At 38.0% G+C, this 18,095-nt stretch overlaps 2 protein-coding genes across 2 annotated transcripts; both read right to left on the bottom strand.

The window, feature by feature from the left end:
- Nucleotides 1-580: 580 nt before the first annotated feature.
- Nucleotides 581-2,417, bottom strand: LOC147761488 (interferon-inducible GTPase 5-like). The gene is made up of 2 exons (XM_087013210.1): nucleotides 2,411-2,417; nucleotides 581-2,081 (listed from the first exon to the last, which is right to left on the bottom strand). Exons 1-2 carry the CDS (start codon nucleotides 2,415-2,417, stop codon nucleotides 1,138-1,140), a joined length of 951 nt encoding a protein of 316 aa, XP_086869336.1. The 3' UTR covers nucleotides 581-1,137.
- A 7,677-nt stretch (nucleotides 2,418-10,094) lies between these two features.
- On the bottom strand, nucleotides 10,095-11,603 carry LOC147761487 (interferon-inducible GTPase 5-like). The gene is made up of 2 exons (XM_087013209.1): nucleotides 11,465-11,603; nucleotides 10,095-10,870 (listed from the first exon to the last, which is right to left on the bottom strand). The coding sequence occupies exons 1-2, from the start codon at nucleotides 11,601-11,603 to the stop codon at nucleotides 10,095-10,097; spliced, it is 915 nt and encodes a 304-aa protein (XP_086869335.1).
- Between the last annotated feature and the right edge of the window lie 6,492 nt (nucleotides 11,604-18,095).

Genomic DNA, 18,095 nt, shown 5'->3' with positions numbered 1-18,095 from the left:
ATATTATCTAGTCTATTAATATAAAACGGTATTATCTAGTCTACACTTACGGGCGTGGGACATACCAAGTGGACCAGCCGCGTCCCTTACAATTACAAATACGTGAATTCACATTTCGGGAACATCAGCGTAAAGGTTTCCAGCCTCCCGGGTTCTACAGAATTGATCAGAAATCCAGTTTTATGGTAACCATGACAATGAATACGTTTGATAAGAAAGAAAGCTGTACTAGATGGTTTGGTACCAAGGTTTTCTCACAGGACAGAAAAGAAGTAAACCTGGTGTTTACAGGTAAATTATACTTGCTGTAGCATCTTTTCATGTCGCAGATGATGACGAAAGTGGGTTTCTGGATAAAATATAATTTACTTTGTCGGCATGGACATTTTCCTCTGATATACTTATGTGTAAAAATGCACGTTTCTTCGGCAATTTCAGTGACAAGAAGGACAAATAGATTTTGATTTTTTAAAACATCTCACATTGTATTACTAGTCACTAAACTTATCCCTTATTTATACTACAAGAAGGCTTTAATCCAACTGAGGCAGTGCAATCTAACACCCCACGCAAATTGCCATTAATGTTCAAAGAGCATTTATTGGAAAAATTACAATGAAAATGCTAAATCACAAAGCGCATTAAAACGAGGCAATGTAGAAGTAAAACATTTGATCATGGTAAAAAGTAGACAACCACACAGTATATTTCTAGCACATCACTAATCACTGCATAAAATTAGTTATTTTTTTATAAATGGATATTTAATTATTTTGAATATTTTGATACTCGTTTAAGACTGTTCAAATTTAGAGACCACAATGTGTGACATAAAACTACTGATAAAGGTTTAGACACGTCTCGGGCTTATTTATTTATATTTTCATAATCACTACTATAGGATATGTCAACGTTATTCATATTATTTTAACATTCTCAAGCTATACTTATTGTAACTACACCCTGGTCATTTGATGTAATTCTTACGCTTTAAATGATAATGAAAATTATAACGATATTCTAATCCGCACAAATAGTGCGGTATTAAACGCCTCTTACGTTTGCACAAGAGAATGTCTAAATAACGTAAATTTCAGGATAATCTATTCAGGAAAATAATTTCTCTTGAAAAGTTTCCTATAATTCACCATGGAAGGCAGTTTTCGTCATCAGGTTATTCAGGGCCTCTTGCTCAAATGTGTCCAGTATACAGTGCAGGGCGTGGTAGGTGGTTGCGAAAGTAATTCCTGCAGACACGGCTGTGCCAGCGAGGGGGATCCATCGCGCAGCCTCTGCGAAGAGAGTTTGAGGGCCCTTATTAATGACAATCTTTTTGATCAACTCTGTTATTCCTTTCTTGGTCGCTAATCTCGAGAGCGTGGTCCCTCTTAGGCACCCCCCTTTAAAGAAAAGATCTGACTTTAAATGTTGGTTCAGTCCAAATTGCTCCTCGTAGAAGCTAACTTCGTACATCAATACAGCAAAATTTGCAGCAATGCTTGTTCCTGGTACCGGAACAAGAACACCACCAGAAGCCAAGCCTGAGGCTACCCAGATACGATTCTCCAACGCTTCTCTTTTGGCGCGGATTGCTTCTTCGCCAGTAGCTGCTATAGAGAGGACCAGAGCTTCACGTTTCTTTTCTGGGACGTCATCGATGAGTTGGCGCATAAGTTTCTGAAAATCCCAATCGTTTGGGTCGTAATTTGATATAAGAAAAACAGGAACATTTGCAAACCCTCCTCGACTGAGCGTCTCGTGGCAGTTGTCGTATACTCGGCGCAGAACCTCTTCTGAAGAGACACGCTGTCGTCTGCTGTTGTAAATATCGATGTCAATCTTTGACCTGACGAAGTAAAACTTCTTGTTCTCTTGTGGAATGGCCTTTGCCAGCCACAAGTCGTTTTTCGAAAAACGTGTGCTTGAAGCGATAATAAAGAATTCATATCTACGAAATTTGATTTGTCGTAGATACGTTTCTTTTGGAAAAGATGCTGTGCCAACGCCAGGAAGGTCCCATAACGTCAGGGGTTTATCCGGGAGTTTGTAAGGTGCAGGCTCTCTCGTCGTGTCAACAACACCTGTTATAGTCTATAGGAGAGTGCATAGGTGAGGGCCATTTGTGTGTGTGTGTGGGGGGGGGATCGTGCATCTGTGTTTGCTCGGGGTACATTCGTGTGTGGGGGGGGTGTGGATGAATGGTATGTGTAAGAAAGAGACTATTTTTGCATATTTGTGTATGGGTGTGTGTGCATGGTGTGTGTAAGAAAGAGGGAATGTGTGTGTGTGTGTGTGTGTGCGTGTGAGTGTGTGTGTACAAGAGAAAGAGAGTCTGTCTATGTTGAAGTATATAAAAAAGAGAGAACGATTGTGTTTGTGGGTGTGTGCATACATGGGCTGTTGCACCCACCATGCATGTATGTGAATATGTGTCAAAGCATTTCAACATTTGGCTTGCAGATCACTTGGAAGAGGCATACATATGTATCTTATGCCATGTTACTTAAACTATCCAAATTAATTACAGGCAGAGTATTAAGCTTGTCAAAGAGCAAATACAGCATTCTTTATATGGATACATCTACATGTACCACACTTCAAAAGACAACCATTTCAAGCAGAATGCTTGAAGGTCAAAGATCATCTAGAAGGTCAAAGGTCATAAGGGATGTCAAGGTCACCTGTTCTTACCACAAGCTCAAGTGACTTTGAGTCAGTATTCAACTGGAACTCACTTATGAATCCAGCTTTAAATGTCACTCATCCTGGAAGCTCATATCCTGGGAGTATTAGAACTAGCTTCTTTGTGATGGTGTTGAAAGCCCCTTTTTGTTACAGATCAGACCAAAATCAAAATATTATTTTTCATTTGTAACATATTAATTGTTCAAGATTTGCTCAATGCATGAGTTCATGCTGTGATATTATATAGGTATTTTGTTTATTTATCTCTCTCTTTATGTATAGAAATCTGGGTACAAGGAATTTTGTGTACAGGCACTAGGCTAAAAAGTATTGAGAAATTGCCACGTAATGGTATAGCCTGTATGTTGGTTTTAAGGATGGCAATTTTTATACAGTTACCATAAAATGTTACCAGAGCAGCTACATCGAATTCATATAGATTTGTTGCTCATACAGTTTGAATGGTGAAATTTTTAACTGGTTGGGAGTTTTTGAAAAGATTATTTGTTTGAGGAAGCACCCATCTAGCCCATGTTTTGAAATAATCTCAGACGAACTATATGCTTTTAAAGACTCACAACATAATTATGGACTTTGAAGTATCTCACTAATTGCACTGGTTTCCATTCATCACAGTGTAGAGCACAGTTTGACACATCAACATATCTCGTCCTTTACCTGTGTTTGTAAAAGAGCTTCATTTTATTTCTAGCAAACAATCACTGGCTTGTGATGAATGAGTAATAATGAATATATGATCATGAAATCGTTGATTACAACAATGGTGGATCCATGATTTTACTAAAAGGGGTAGGGACGGGGAGGGCGCTCAAATGATAAAAAAATCCCCTTCCCTACAAGTAACTTGATACAACAGTACTAGTAGATGTAGGAAATTTTTATTTAAAAAAAAACTGCAATTCACAAACTTGTATGTTGAAGTTCAAGGATGGAAGAGTTGACTGATTTTGCCTCATTTAGTATGCTGTATAATTTTTGTTGGAGGGGGGATGCAAACCCCAGGGGCCTCGCTTATAGTACCTGCTGTGCCCCCCCCCCCCCCTGCACGCTTCTACTAGGACTACCAGCCCCCTGGACCTAACATTACTGACTCGTTTTAGATCATGGATCAAAGCTTTGCTCAAATTATGTGTCTACAGTCCTACGATTGACACGTGAAGTTAAGTAAAAACAGTATGAGATATATTTAGATTTCCTGCTGGGTAATCATTTTTCAAAAATGTGGTGGAACTATGGTAAGAATGATAGTGTTAACAGCAAAGAGACGAAGTTTTATGTATCAAAATAAATCGGGATTTGTTATTTATTAGTATTATTGAATGCCAGACTTGTATGTGTTGTATGACACATTTCAACTTATTATTAATTGTGAAAAAAAAGAACTGACTTTAATTTTATTACCTGGGATCGGGCAAAAGGCCCACGACATGCGGTGTCAATACATTTCATTTGGAAGTTTTCCTAGTACGATTTTTTAGGAATGAAAAGTGGTTGTAAGTGGGCATATATTGCAAAGGATCAAAATCAGTTCAACAGGGCATTTCCACCTTTTAAATACAAGGTAATTTATTAGAGTGTTTGTTCCTGATTTTTTTTTATTTGACACCTGCAAATATAAATACACATTACGATTAACCAAGTACAGTGTATAGATGGCGGGAATAGGTCTCCTTAGTGTACATGTATCTGGTCTATTCCTTTATCAAAAAATTATTAATAACAATTCTAAGCATAAATAAAATTAACAGAGAAACTTGTGAAGCGGTCAGAGGATTGTTCAATGTCGACCAATAATGAAACAAATGGACATCTTACAACGTTTTTTTTTTAATTTGTTTGTTCCCGTGAAAGCCCTTCAAAGTTCTTCCTGCAATGCATGTATCTGACTGTAATGTGAATGTATATTGATTCGACGCTGTATTGGTCCTCATGTGTTCTACTTATATTGTCGATTGCTCATTATGCATGACATTAGCTCACCATTTATTTCAATTAATGAAAATCATGATATCTCTATATATAACCCTGTTTTGTTGTGGCTTACTTGAAAAGAAATTGTCTTGGCGCAGAGGGGTGACGACTTTCATTACTTTGTGAATGAAAATGAAAAGTAATCACTTGTTTCTTGGCCCACTTCTGACAGTTCCTGAAAATTTCATCAAAATCGGTCCATAACTTTGAGTTATGTTGATGACAAACAGACAGAAAGATAGACAAACAAACAAACAAACAAACAGGGGTGAAAACATAACCTCCTTGGCGGAGGTAACTAGCTGTAACGGTCCAGGACGATTTAGAGACACATGAACGGGTTTGGTAGGCTGGATTTCACCGCGAGGGTTTAGCTGAATTTCGGCAGTTTGTTTATGCGTCGGGCGTTATTGAATGAAGTGAACTTCTAAGCTTAGAAGAGCGCGAAAAATTCCTCGTGGTTTACCATGTCACGGAAGATGGTGCTGTAGTATCCTTTCATGTCGCAGATGATGGCGAAAGTGGAAAAAATAGAATTTACTTCTTCGGCATGGAAATCTTTCTCTGATTAACTTTTGTGTAAGAATGCGTATTTCTTCGGTAATTTCAGTGGCAAAAGGACAAATAGAATTTGATTTTATACATCTCGAATTAAATTATGGTCACTAAATTTATCATTATTTATATTACAAGAAACCTTTTAGCCAACTGAGGCAGAGTGAAAAAACGGGTCTATACTCGTGCATTATGGTAGACACGTCTTATATTTTGTCTTTTTTAGATAACTTTTACGTTTCAGACCTCCCCCTCCTTCAGTTTAACACCCCACGCAAATTGCAATTAATGTACAAAGAGCATTTATTGGAAACATTACACAAAAAATGCTACATCACAAAACACCTTTAAACAGCCATTCCACGTAAAAGGGTACAATTCTGAATAATACCTGTCGCAGCTTATTTTCGGTAGTAAAAGCATCTGCAATTTAGCTTTTTTTTAGCCTTTTTTAGCAGGACCCGATGTGTTCTACTTAAAAAAACAACAATTAATATAGTACCACTTGCTTTGACGGGAACCCCGGGGGTCTATATATGTCGCAAAAAGCACGATTTCGACGTGTCGCTTCGGTATTATATAGCTGATTTGGCACAAGAAAAAGTTTATATTTTCCCGTATTTTAGTGTTTTTAGTCCTCAACTAATTTGAATTCATGTTTCTTATTATCATACATGGTGTTCTCTGTCAAATTTGTTGGTTAGTTACGTCACTTTCATAGTTCAATCAATGTCGCTCAGTAACTCCTAACCTCCGTAACGCTTTTTTAAGTCAATGTAAGAATAAAAGAATATGCTCTTAAATGGCCTTCCTGTGCATTTTTCAAACTCATAATACATGAAGTTAAAAAAAACAGTGATTTGTTAATTTTGAATGATGCGTACCACCATGGAGAATATTAACTCACAAAAGTGGGGGGGGGGGGGTCGCATTAAAGAGCCTAACCTCAGTAACAGACCAAATTTGAAGAGAATGTTGCTTTAGAAAGTTAAAAACATCATTTTTGTAAAGCAAGGACCAGCTTCTTCCTAAAAAAATTTATTCAATAGTTATGCAAAGTTATCCCGAGGATAAAAACTGAAAAATAATGCGTGTCACCTTAATTACATTCGTTATGCTAAACTCCGTTACGAAATAACTTAATTGTTATAAAAATGACTGTTAATACTTTAAAACGTTATTTCTGTGGTTTTGTGAGTAAATTCTGATCATAGAAGTAGTTCTACTTCTATTTTCTGATGTAGTATGCATTCATACCGCTTGCTGTTAAAGACAGACTTACCCCGTATTATCATTGTTATCTTTATAGACATTTCTTTACATCTGTAGAAGTCACAGTGAAACAGTCGATTTGAGGGGATACCTCTTATACATTTTACTAAATGGTATAAAATGTGTATATTTTCACCACTATTTTGTATTTTTTTAACCATTAATCATGTTAGACACTGTATCCGTAATAAAAAGCACTATTTCTAACAGTTCACAGCTGTGAGGAGATCATTTGTAAATAAAAGTACATGGAAATGGGGGTGGGACAACCTTTTTGACCAATGTTGTATTAAGCATTGAACTTCAGAAGCAACTGCGGGATTATTAGGCCCTATTTTACTATTTCAGTAGCACATAATAGTTTTTACAATCTTCTAAATGCTTTCAGTAACTTTAAATGGACAGTTATCCGCAAACACGTGTCTATTGTCGGCCTACTTGATTGTATACATTAACTTTCTCGGGTACTGTGATGTTTTTTATTGCCTAAAGCTGCGATCATGTACATGTACAGACTTGACATTTAATATGGAATTTTTTTTCGAAATAATTTTCTATCAGTTTTTTTTCTATTTTGCTGACTGATAAATGAAAATAAGGATTAAAATCCTGTTTTAATAACTTTAAATTATCTCTTTGATGTCATTGTGACATCAGTTTATAAATGGAATTCGCCAGAGAAGCAAACAAAAACACATTGCCTATTCTATGTCATACGACTCCTATTAAAAGAGATATTTTGGATCTCCATATTTTCCAAATTATCGTCTGTAAAAGGGTAATACGCTCCACAAAAGACCCTCATGTCAGTTGCTAGTCACAGTAATGGTCGTTATTACGCCTGGCCTCTTCGTGGCTGTTACCAGCGCTCTCAAGCGGCAAGGCATTTCTTGTGGGTAGGTTTTTAGAGTTCAATCTGGAATAGCATTCCAGGCATCGGTCTGAAATTGTCCAATCTGGTCCAGTTTTGTTGTAGGACATGTAGGCAGTTGATTGATGAGTAATGGTCTACCGAAATATTGTCTATGTGGTTCAAATGTGGCGATGACCAGGGTAGCTGCTCATTCCCTTGGTTCTGTAAGTTATCTGCTATTAAAAGTGCTCTGTGTGAACCTGCAACCTCATCGTGCAACCTAGAATTGTTCCTAAGGTGCCCCCTATCAAATGATATAGTCAAGTGGTTCTGAGATTATTCCTTTATTTTATCTGGTTCAGGTTTTCGTCGATGACTGCCATTGGTGTTTTGGCACCAATGTGGAATCTACTCCAAATACTGACGCTGTCAATCACCCTTGTCACTTTAGACCCGGCATATGCTTCGTCGTAGGCCTCTTCTGGATATCTGTAAACTCTGTTTTGACTAATTAGGCGGTACAGGTGAAATCTGACCTCAATAAAGAAAGTCACGCAGTTTCAGTGTTCTACCCAGAATCGTTCCTGGCCCCCAATTTATTAGAGAAACAGACGACAATGTTTTGGTGAATACAGTGAGTACCTCGGAGGTCATTTGGTGTTCTTACCTGCTAAAACCAGTTTGGTGTTCGCTAAGGGCTTTGAAAAACGCATTTTAGTGGCAATTTACCCCTCGTTCTGAACGGACTACGTGTTTTTTTGTTTAGTTGCAGCAGCGTATCCCGAAAGACAGTGGGTCATGTACCCTGTAGGTAAAATTTTGATACATTGGGGGTGACCTCTGTGTAGGTACATCAGTCTGGGCATTACTCTATAAAACTGTGGGGACCGTTCCGTTTGGCGCTATGATCTGTCTGGTTAGGTCTGTATTTTTCGCGCCATTCTGCCTTAGATTAACAAATTTGTGATGCACTACTGACTCATCTTGCGCACTGCAAAACTGACCGCTTGCATGCAAAATTTCAAATTCTTCTATGCAGTAGTTGCCGAAATATGGATACTTTTTTGACAGAACCAAGCTTTGCCTAAGCCAAGCTTTGATCAGCCCAAATGAACACTACCCAATTAAATCACTGCAAATTACATAATGTAGCAGCGCAACAGGCATGAAAGTCAGTTAATTGATAGTGACAAACCTGACTGCACACTTTTACATTCACAAATCTTATATAAGATCGGAGTTTTTTGGAAAAAGAATGTATTTTTACCTAGGTATACCTTCGAAACTGAAATATTCCATATTAAATGTCAAGCCTGTAGTTAAATGTTTTGTTATACAGACACCAATATGCCACTTACAAATACAGAGCGACAAAAACACTGCAGAGAAAGAAAAAATCTAGTGACCGCGAACCTTTTCTCGTGAAAGATTTTGAACGGTTTAAACGGTTTTACCTAACCTCTGTTACTAAGATTATAAATTAAACTCTTACTCTACTAAAATATGGAATGTGAATTCTACAGATATATGGATCAACATATTAGCGGTGAAATGTATCCAGTAGTGGTTAATATATTTATGTAGTCTTTGAAAGTAAGCAAAACAACCCGTTGTAACCATTTGTCATTTATTGGTTTGAATAAACGTTTTATCCATATTTCTATGTTATTATGTAATGTTTGTCTTATCTGTAATACTACAAATTCCGAATTCAGCTTCTAAAGTCTACTTTAAGCTAAGAAATATCAAAACAAATATGATCGCTATTAATGACCTAACCTCCGTTACGAAATTACCCTTTTTTCATATGCTCATTGATCAATGCTCATATCATAATAGATTGATAGCACTTTGTTCATAAACAAATAGTATGATAAAAGAGCAGGTCTGTCCCCAATGATTAATGAAACATTTAAATTGGAATATCTCGGGCTTTGTATTTATAGAAAACGAGGCACTTATTACAATTGTGTTTGCACCGCACTTTCTATAAGTGAAGAGAAATCTTAAATAGGCAATAATATTTTAAATACATACAAAATCTTAATAATTGAATCAAATATGGAGCCTGTGACCTTTGGCATGATTGAAATATAACCTAATTTAGATGTTACCTAACCTCCGTAACGAAAAAATACTGTACCATGTTTACACGTGCATGTTTCTTTAAATACAGTAATGGTGTGGGTAAAAATTATTCAACTACTCTCTGAATACCTCTTCATCAAAATAATATAAAAAAATTTTCCAGTTTTGCAAAGTTCATATCACTGCATTTCTTGTTTTGGAATTGTACCCCTTTACGTGGAATGACCGTAAAACGAGGCAATGTATTAGTAATAATGGGCATTTGATCATGTTAGAAAGTACACAACCACACAGTATATTTCCAGCACATAATTAATTACTGCATAAAATTAATTTTTTTTATAAATGCATATATAACTATTTTGAACCTCTTCGCTACTTGTTTAAAACTGTTCAGATTTAGAAACCACAATTAGTGGTATAAAATCACAACTAAAGGATATGTTATTATTATAAATTTTGCAATGTCAAGCTTTTCTATGGTGGCTGTGGCTACATCCTGGTCACTGGATGTAGTTTTTACGCTTTAAATGATAGATTAATTGGAAACTATAGCGATATTGTAATTCGTACTAATAGTATGGAATTAAAATGCGTCTTACGTTGTCCATAAAACGTGAATTTCAGGGTAATCTATTCAATAAACTTTCTAGAGAACAGTCAGTTCATATTGATCAGTTTCCGCCATTAGGTTTTTCAGTGCCGCTTGCGCAAATGCGTCCAGTATACAATGCAGGGTGTGGTACATGATCATGACATTAATTACTGCACCCCCGCCAATGTTACGGAGATGAATCCAACGCTTATCCTCTGCGAGGAGAATTTTAGGGTCCTTAAAGTTGAAGATCGTTTTGAGCAATTGTTTGATCCCCGTCTCTGTTGCTAGATTCGACAGGTCGGTCATTTTGAGGCGCACCTTTTCAAAGAAAAGATAAAATTTTACAAGTGGGTCCAGTCCAAATTGCGCCTCGTAGAATTTGACTTGTCTCAACAGTACAGCACAATTTGCCAAAACAGTTGTACCTGGGATCGGAACAAGAACACCCACGGAGGCTATGAGCGAGGCAATCCAGATTTGAGACCCTAATAGTTCTTTTTTGGCGAGAATTGCTTCTTTGCCAGTAGCTGCTACAGAGAGTACCAGAGCTTCTCGTTTCTTTTTTGGAATGTCTGTGATGAGCTGTTCCATTAGGTTCTGAAAATCCCAATCGCTTGGGTGGTGATTTGATATAAGAAAGACAGAAGCATTGGCAAACCCTTTTCCGCTGAGCTTCTTGTGGCAGTTCTCGTATACTTGGTGCAGAACCTTTTCTGCGGGAGTACGATTTCGACTGCCGTTGTCAATATCGTTGTCAATCTTCGACCTGACGAAGTAAAACTTCTTGTTCTCTTGTTGAATGGTCTTTGCCAGCCACATGTCGTTGTCTGAAAAGCGTTCGCTTGAAACAATGATAAAGAATTCATATCTATGAACATCGATTTGCTGTAGATATGTTTCCTTCGGAAAAAAATCGGTGTTGACTCCAGGAAGGTCCCATAAAGTCAGGGGTTTATCTGGGAGTTTGTAAGGCGTGGGCACTGTTGTCGTTTCAACAACACCTGTTCCGCAAAAAAAAAAAACACGATAAAATCGAACGGTTATATGTATCAGCATTGGGTTGTAAATATAAAAAATAATATGCCCTCAAATCAAAGCAGATGTTCTGAACTAAAACCATTTCACTTTAACCAGTTAAAAAGTACATAAATGTGAAAGTTTAAATTGTATGGAGGGAATACCTGCTCTTACACGGATGATGATATACTGTAAATGATTCACACTGAAGAATTAAATGAACTAAAAGTGAAGAATTTACGTTTAGCTAATTAGAGAAGAGGTTATTCAAAGGCATGAGAACTGTCAGGATGGAATGGAATATTATGTTAACATTATAATGTTTGAATACAGAAAAGACAAATAATGGTATATTTTTTCATCGAGGTTCAAAAACCAATCAGAATAACAGATATGCTACCTACCGACTTTTGCCGCCAGTGGATCAGTTGCGTCCAGACCAAAGGCTGCATTAATAAATGACGACTTTCCGGCTCCTGATTCCCCTATAACGCCAACCTGAAGGTCCACTTTCTTCCACTGGTCCATTCTCTCCCTCAACATTTTAGACGCTGCTTCTGTTAAACCATATTTCTTGATTCTTTCACACATTTCTTCATAACAGCCAAATTCTGAAAAAATACTGAAGCTAGTTATTCGCTCATGAAGTGGGACATTTCTTGTTGTTGTAATTAGCATGAAAGACATATTCTTATGACAGATGCGATTTTTGAATGAAAGCTGTTTCTTACTTTACGTAAACTAAAAACTCTTAAGTTATTAAGGGGTACCGGAGGAGACCAGAATTGATCAGAATTGTGCCGGAAGTTACGTGTAGTGGTGTAAGACAAAGCTTAGTGGTCATTTTTAGCTGGGGATGAAGACGTGGGCTTTGAGAAAAAAAGCAGTTATTCTAACAACACGGCAAGAAAACATTCTATCTTTATGCATTTGGGGGCAGAGAATACTTGTAGAAATAATAGGAGCATGATATGAAAACGTGTCACAGAACTTAGGGGTGAAAAATCGTGCTTAATTTGCAGTCAATTTGTTTTGAAATATATACTGCATCAACCGCCAGCGCGACAAAGAGCATCAAAGGAAAAGAATTTCCGGGAGGCTATTAATCGTTGTCATGTGGAATTTTTGCTTGTGTGCAATCTGTTATGCCCATATATAAATATCTGAAGGTGTTTTATGGTATGTGCTGTAATTATAACGATGTTTTAGAGTCTCTGAAGGACCTTGGTGAAAACCAGGAAGTAATTAGCAACTGAACCGTACCGATCCACGACTGCTGTGCAAAGATGCATCTTTTTTAAAGTATTGTGACAATTTTTAGACGTTTATATGTCCATCAAACATGAAATTCCACACATATGATCACACTAATTCACCTATTACACCAGGGTAGGCATTAATCAGTGACAAATACCAAGACAAAGGTGACGTTCTGACAGCATCTTATCTGAGCTAAAAATCACAAGCAAAAGAGAGTGGCTATCATTTGCCTCAGGCTGGCAATCAATAGCCTTGAGCAACTGGTAATGATATATCTTATCTACCTGTCAGAAGCGCTTTTCCAAGCTTTGTGATCGACTCACCTGAATTCTCTTTCTATCGGTTTGGGAAGATCTAATCAGTGAAAAGCTAACTTTCACCATTGAAATGTTATACTTGTCCGATGAATGCATCAAGTTTTATTGTACATTTTTCTTTCTATGCTATTAGGATTTTAAAAGGTGCAATAGTGTGGAAATGTTTATTGAAGTCGAGCAGTGCCCTTGCAGCAAGGTGAGAAACCCAGACACTGAGATGCTGGCATTGTCAGAAATGACAGAAACTCCTTCTACCTCCTGTAGTTGTAAATACATGTACATTGATCTCACTAAATTTTAGTCAGAACATGATAACTAGTACTTGTAACTTTTGCATCATTTTGTTTAACATTGTTGCTTTACCAAGAGCACAATATTTATTTTTTCATATTATTAGATTATAAACTTACTTTATCTACTGCAACTTGAAAGGAACTAGGTGTAATGTATTTTTTTTCATTTTCCTTAGCTCTTAGGAGCTGACATAGAATTAAAAGTGACAATTTATACCGAACAATCAGGGGCGTAGCCTGAGCAAAATGTCAGGGGGGTCAGTAAGCGGTCACGGGGGGGGGGCGAAGCCCCCGAGGGGGGAGGGGGTGTCCCCCTCCCATGGTGTGGCAAATTTTTAAAAACTGTATGTATAATACTGCATTCTGGTGCATTTTAACTGTTATTTATTGCTCAATCAGAAGTCAGAAATCGTGGTTTCATTTTGCCATAAGTACAGTTATTTTTTCAACACAACACGCCAATTGGACTTCATTTCGTAGATTGTCTCAGGATCAGGAATAACGTTTCTTCCTCTGTGGACAAGCAAGAGAGCCAATCCGCTAAGGCGTTCCTCTGCCATGCTTGTGCTTGACAAAATAAAGATAATATGTACTCTAAAAGATCAAGAAATAAGCTTAGATTCCATTCAGTCTAGTCTGTGCTTTTCTGAAGTTATCTAATAGTTGCATTGCTGTGAACATATACACACTTAATTTGTTATTGTGCACAGGCCGACTCAGGCTGTGGGGTCAGTTTACATCATGTCCAGGCTAAACACCATGTAAACTGATCCCACATACTGATAACGGCCATGCAACCTGTTCTCTGCAGGCTCAAAACAGCCCTCCCAGCTTTGTTGGACAAACAGTCAGGGTAAACAATAACCTGATAACAGCCTGGTGAATAGCTCCCTAAGGGAGGATGAGCTTTTTGGCATGAACTGAGTTGGTTAAAAACAGTAATCTTTTGTAAACAGATTGTTGAATGCTTGTATAGTGGCCATGAGTGCATTTTCTCACAGAATTGATACCAAGTGTGCAATTTTTTATTTACCTTTGCGATTATTTTTTGGCAACTCAAATCCCAGGGGGGTCAGCCTTTTCACCTAACTGTAGGCACTAAAATACACATAGGGGGGCCTACTTGTCATTCCAAGACAACATTGTGTAAATAAACATTCCTTTTGCGCACCACACGCTTCCTTGACCTATGAAGTAGGCCTATGTATAAACCCTCCTTTTCCGGCCGCACTTTAAGGGTGCTTTCCCAGAGATTTAGATCGATCTAGAGATTAAGATTTAGATCCACCTAACTCCCTGGGAGTTCACGCTAAATTGCAGGCAGCCGAGCGGGCGCCATAGTTAATTATCCCCTTACAGCATTTAGTGGGCGGGACAGACGCTTAAGCCGGTGTGAACGGAATGCAGGTCCTACGGACCACCGTTCCTGAGGAATAGTAGTCCTAATGGGACCTGCATTCCTGATATAATAAAAGGTAGGACTTCTATTCCTGGCGGACCTGCATTACGTTTACAACGGAATGGAGGTCCGCCCTATAACTATGTCCGACCATTTAAAGTAGCAACTAGTGGATAATGACTACTGGCAGTAATATTATGCTTTAGTGAGCACATATAAGTACTCCGTAAAATGGACCGTTTGCCAGTTCGTCACCCTGGTGTAGTGGTAAGGTTGTGCAGTATAATGGATGCTATGCAGAGTAATTGTGTAAGTGGATGGAGGTTCGAATTTCGTTTACAGAAATAAAATTATGTTTACTTTTCGTGTGAATTTTTTTCTTTTGTTTTATCATGGTCGTCATTTTTGCCACGTAGCAAAATTTTTGATTGGTAACAGACATAACCAGATGTCACACGCTACCTTGTTCTACTACAAATACCGCTCATATATGAATACCACACCCTCACTAGACGTTTGATATGGAAGGAACAAGCAGCATCCGGACCAGGCCCGAAGTTGAAGTTATTTTCCAATATCTTCAGGAGGGCACGTATCCTATCGAGACAACACCAACACAGAAAAGAGTTATTCGGAGAACAAGCAAGTGTAATTGTAAAGTAAACTTTCAATTTTCATGATGTTAAATAGCAATATTATTAGAGGTCACACCACGTTATACGCAGATATACAATTCCAGGGATGTGTGTCCAATGGACCTATGTTCCTTGAATAAATGCCCTGCAGGTGATTACTATTTCATGGGTATTTATGCCCGGGGGACTACCATTTCTGGGATTTTAGGTCCAGAGGACTACCATTTCTAGGATTTTAGGTCCGGGGACTACCATTTCTGGGAATTTAGGTCCAGGGACAGATGCTTACGATTCCTTTTCTCGGTTTTAAACTCGGACAAAATAACAGTAGTCTTGGTCAATAATTCATTAAAACATCATGAGTACACATATATGCATATTGTAATGCTTATTTCAGATTGAACAAGGCAAGCTCTATTACAGAGTTAGTAAGAGGAAAGTGAGGGACGTAGCAGATGCAGGGCATAACGATAATAATGATAATGGTGTTGGTGAAGTATGGCGAAAAGTTGTAAGAAACAGGAGAGAACTTAAAAAAAATTGGATACTCTGCATACATCACCGCTTGGTAAGTATGTATTTAAAGAATTTCGTATTCGTATACATACGTTGCTTTATTTAATTGTGTGACGTAATTCCAGACATTGAAAAACGTGAAGTGTCTATAAAATGCGATGTATTAATTTCCTTGTTTTTGAATTTAAGGTGATCACCCAGGACGAGATAAGATACTGGCCAAGGTTGAACAGAGATATTATTGGCCAAACATGGTAGACGACATCAGAAAGTTCATTTTAAAATGTGACAAATGTCAGCGTGTCAACAAAAAGAGCAACAACGGCTCTCCACCGCTTAAACCTATTCCCGTGAACAAGCCTGAGGCATGGAGGATGGTAATCAAGACAACTTACGGTATCTAAATTAATTTTACAGGTACTTACCGTGTGAACAAAAGTGTTTAAAAGAAGTTTACGAAGGAGTGACAGAAAGGGGGGAAAACAAGGAAACCCCTGGCTGGGGCCTACGTTGTGAAGGGGATATCCAAATCTGGAGCTTACATCCTCCAAATTGAAGGCGGGTGCACACTGAAAGGCGCAGTAAACAGGGCAAATTTGAAAGTTTATGTTGCAGATGAATAAATAAAAGAACTGAAATAAATATATGAAAATGTAACAAGTGTTATTCTTCATATACATATTTTTATTCCATTGTATTTGTTTAGGTGAAATATTTTTTAAAGTAATGGTAATATTATCTATCTATCACTCACTTGAAGTGCGAGAGAAAAATGGGAGTGGACATATATTCCTAGTGTAAATCAGGATAACAGGTCCCATCCGGACTAAGATTCCTAGCGGTGGGACATGCATTCCTTGGTAATTGTTGTCCTACGGACGTTAAATCCTAGTAACGTATGTCCTAGGACCTCCATTCCTAGCAACGCTAGACCTAGGACTTACGTTCCCAGGACTTAGTGTCCGGTCGGACATGCGTTACTAGGACTACCATTCCGTTCACACCGGCCAAGCTGACAGTAATCAAGTGTGACTCCCCACAGGGATAGATCGATCTAGAAATCTATGGAAATGGGGTGTAACACTAATAAGGCCACACTTTTTTTATTTTTATGGATGACATCCTTCGCGCGCACCGATTTTCGTTCGTTTTCCGAAAAAAAGTCACCGCAACGGTTGCCGCAAACGTCTTTATTGAATTTGCCGGAAAATGAGCTTTCTGCGCATGCGTATTATCGCCACGTGGAAATATATCCGCTTTGCCGTCAAATTCATCTCTAGGATTACTTTCAAATTACACGACAATTAAAGTCATAAAGAGAACGGAGGCCGTCGATTTGGATTGGTATGCCATTGATATTAATCACGGAGATAGTACCTTTTTACACTTATACGAAAGGCTGGCGGCGGCCTGCGATTATCGCCTGGAACATTTCAGTGATATTTTGTCCAAAGCAGCACATACCAGGTTTTTTTGTAGCGAAAAAAAGGGTCGACAAGCGCGTCGAGGTATTTTTGGTGGGCTGAAGGTCGGACAGGCCACCCGACAGTTTGGCTGCTTCGTGTGAGTCGAAGTAGACAAAATGGCATCGACCGAAATGACCTTTAATAGATTTGGTTGTAGGCTAGCGCGAAAATTCATTCGCTAGCACTCTTATTGACGGTCAGCACAGACAATACATATCAGAATCATCAATAGGAGTGCTAACGCATGAATTTCCGTGCTAGTAGTAGGCCTTTAGACCTTTTTCATCTTTTCCGGAAATGGAAATTGCATTGTGGATAGGGGAGTCCTGCTATGTCGAAACACTTACAGCGGTGCTAAAAACCATGGCTGAGTTTACGTGCTTTTTGTCCCGCTGCTACCATAACAGTAAGCAAGATCGACACATGAGGTTTAAGTTCCCAACAAACAAAGGAAAATATAGCAGGTTTGGATCAAAAGCAGGGCACCGCGTTTGCGCTGAACATTTCGAAGGCGGGAAGAAAAATTATAATATTAGGAGATCAACGGTGCTTTAATAAAAAACAGAAATGCTTAGTTAATCAACGTATATAACGAACTATCGGCAAATAGAACTCGGGGCTAAACAATGCGAGAAAAAACATTATAAAGATCTGAAGAAAAAATTTAAGACTAGGGGCCTAAAAAGAAAGAAAAGACTTTAAGCGTGAGATTATGGAAAAAGAAAGTAAAAGCTGTGAAGTTTTACACGGGGATTCTACTTACAAAAAATTCAAGAACTTCCACGACTTTTTGTGTAACAACAAAGAGAAGATTTGAAAAGTTTTGTATGTAATATCCTTTTTGTGTGCGTTTTATTGATAAGTGATCATTTTAAATGTAGTAGGCCTATCACAGGTTTTAGTCTCTCATAACCCTTAGTAGGGTGGGTTCTAGAAGAAAGTACATCGGCTCTTGTTGAACGCGTTATCGGCAAAAAAATTTAACTTAGCTTCTTCACTTCATATCCATCCAAACTGTTGCAATCTTGCTGCAACTGTGAAGTTTACCTATGACCTACTATTAAAAATAAGTAGGTCATAGGTAAACTTCACAGTTGCAGCAAGATTGCAACATGCGATAATGGTAATAAGATATATTACATTTATTAC

Source organism: Lingula anatina, chromosome 5, assembly GCF_051362555.1.
Source record: "Lingula anatina isolate TDL-2025a chromosome 5, LinAna3.0, whole genome shotgun sequence".
In the NCBI taxonomy this organism is placed as follows: domain Eukaryota; kingdom Metazoa; phylum Brachiopoda; class Lingulata; order Lingulida; family Lingulidae; genus Lingula; species Lingula anatina.
Note: the sequence above shows the minus strand (reverse complement) of the source record. Positions and strands in the feature narration are given on the sequence as shown.

Coding starts and splice junctions, on each gene's coding strand:
- LOC147761487 (XM_087013209.1), bottom strand. CDS start 11,603: ATGTTGAGGGAGAGAATGGACCAGTGGAAGAAAGTGGACCTTCAGGTT. Junction 10,871..11,464: donor TCCACTGGCGGCAAAAGTCG/GTAGGTAGCATA, acceptor AACGCTTTTCAG/ACAACGACATGTGGCTGGCA.